The sequence below is a fragment of the Gavialis gangeticus genome, unplaced genomic scaffold, assembly GCF_001723915.1.
Source record: "Gavialis gangeticus isolate Ggan-Ray unplaced genomic scaffold, GavGan_comp1, whole genome shotgun sequence".
Taxonomy (NCBI): Eukaryota; Metazoa; Chordata; order Crocodylia; family Gavialidae; genus Gavialis; species Gavialis gangeticus.
In genome coordinates this window covers 16,307,500-16,309,304 of record NW_017728994.1, presented here as the reverse complement: position 1 = coordinate 16,309,304, position 1,805 = coordinate 16,307,500, and the positions used below count along the sequence as shown (strand labels likewise).

The 1,805-nt window shown below is 37.2% G+C and overlaps 1 protein-coding gene across 1 annotated transcript in view; it reads left to right on the top strand.

Annotated features, from left to right (window-relative positions):
• The first annotated feature begins 57 nt into the window (after nucleotides 1–57).
• Nucleotides 58–1,805, top strand: part of PPIF (peptidylprolyl isomerase F) — an 11,142-nt gene continuing 9,394 nt past the window's right edge. The window contains exons 1-2 of the mRNA XM_019502339.1: nucleotides 58–158; nucleotides 1,016–1,104. Of these exons, the coding sequence (XP_019357884.1) occupies nucleotides 1,096–1,104 (9 nt within the window). The 5' untranslated portion in view covers nucleotides 58–158; nucleotides 1,016–1,095. The remainder of the gene's footprint in view (nucleotides 159–1,015; nucleotides 1,105–1,805) is intronic.

Genomic DNA, 1,805 nt, shown 5'->3' with positions numbered 1-1,805 from the left:
CGCGGCCTCCGCGCCCGGGTCGTGCCGGCTCCTTCCTTGCTTTTCGTAGTTCAAAAATTATAGGTGCCTTCAGCTTTTCCAGTATATTGACATGTCTTATATCAAAGGTGACTTTTTGTTTTAACAGCTGAAAGCTGATGTGGTTCCGAAGACGGCAGGTAAGAAAGCATCTTAGAAATTTTGTCTACTTTTGGCCTTTTAAGGTTTTGAATACAGCTAAGAGAAGTTCAGTTGCTCTTTCAGTTTTACTAAGAGAATTTTGCAGAAACTGGAAAAACCTGTTCCAAAGTTCTGTAAATATTTTCTACATTTAAAACATGGAATTTGTCCCAAAAGCAGTTTGATGCCTTGCTTTTAATGCACAGGCAAGTGAGGGATGTTTGTGTATTGCCAAGGCTGGCCAAACAAGTTTAATAAAAGGTTTTAAAAAAACCCAACTGTTATCATTTTGAAACACAAGAAGAATTGTGGAATTGAGATGATGCAGCTTGAGAGACTGTTAATGAGACTAACTTTCCCTTCTGTATATAGAAAGACAGAAATCAGTTTGTGAAGGTAGTAAGCAAGATCAGTTTCTTTCTCATGGTTACTTCATGATCTCCGTGCTTGGTTTTCTTATTCCAGTTACTTTATAAACAGGTGGCCACAAGAAAAATGCCACCATTACAGTTTTCAAAGAGAAAAGATTTAAGAGGCATGGAGGCCAAACTCTGATTCCTAAGGATGCTTCAAGCAGGAGTGAAGGCACATAAGTGAAAAACACATTCTTGCTCTGTACTGTGCCCTATTCTGAGGGTAAATGGAACATCTCCAGGGCTGTAGCTTTCAAAAAGACACAATTCATCATGCAAAACAAACATTTAAGCTATTGATAATCTTTTTATTTGTATTAAACTGTTTTTAAGAATATTAACTTGGGACCTAAATTACTGATAATTCATTTTTTACTGAATCAAAAATAAAAAGACATTAATGTAATGTTACAGGGTAGTGATTTTAAGTTTTGTTTTGACAGAGAACTTTAGAGCTCTTTGTACTGGTGAAAAGGGTTTTGGGTATAAAGGATCCACCTTTCACAGAGTGATTCCTTCGTTCATGTGTCAGGTAACGTAACTTTTAAATATTTCTACTGAACTTTAATCATAATATTTTTCCAAAAATTTCATATTAATTTGTGGTACCTTAGGAAGGATGCTTTTCTTGTGTATTAGAATACTACTATAGCAATAATACTTGTGTTGCTATGCTCTGTAACCTGTTAACTGCAGAATAAAGTTAGGAGACTGCATGGCATTTCTGATCCTGTTGCTAGGACTCTTGCTTAGTATATGCATTGATACAAGTAAATGCACATTGCACACACTGCTTTGGAAGTTCAGGATCTCTCCTTTCATGTAGTGACATGTTTTAACAAGAGTAAACTGGCTCTTGGTTAAGGTTGTGTGCATAGCAGGTGAAGTAGGAAAACGGCATGCCCATTGTTTCTGGTCTCAGAGAAAATGTTTTCTAAAATTTTTAGCAGATATAGTAAAGTTTATTTCTAAAATTGAAAGATGATACCATTTTAAACAGCTATAAATTTTAAGTTAAATTAATCTATTCTGTTAGTATATTCCATAGCAAACTACTTAACAGTAGAGGTTGGTTCCATTGCATTAGGCTAAAATATCAGTGTAGTCCAGTGGTTGTCAACCAGGGGTACATGTACACCTAGGGGTACTTTTTAAAAATGTTGGGGGGGAGGGGCTGCTGCCACTGCATGCACCCCAGTGGAGGACTGGGGGGGGCACTCCCCCCCCCCCCCC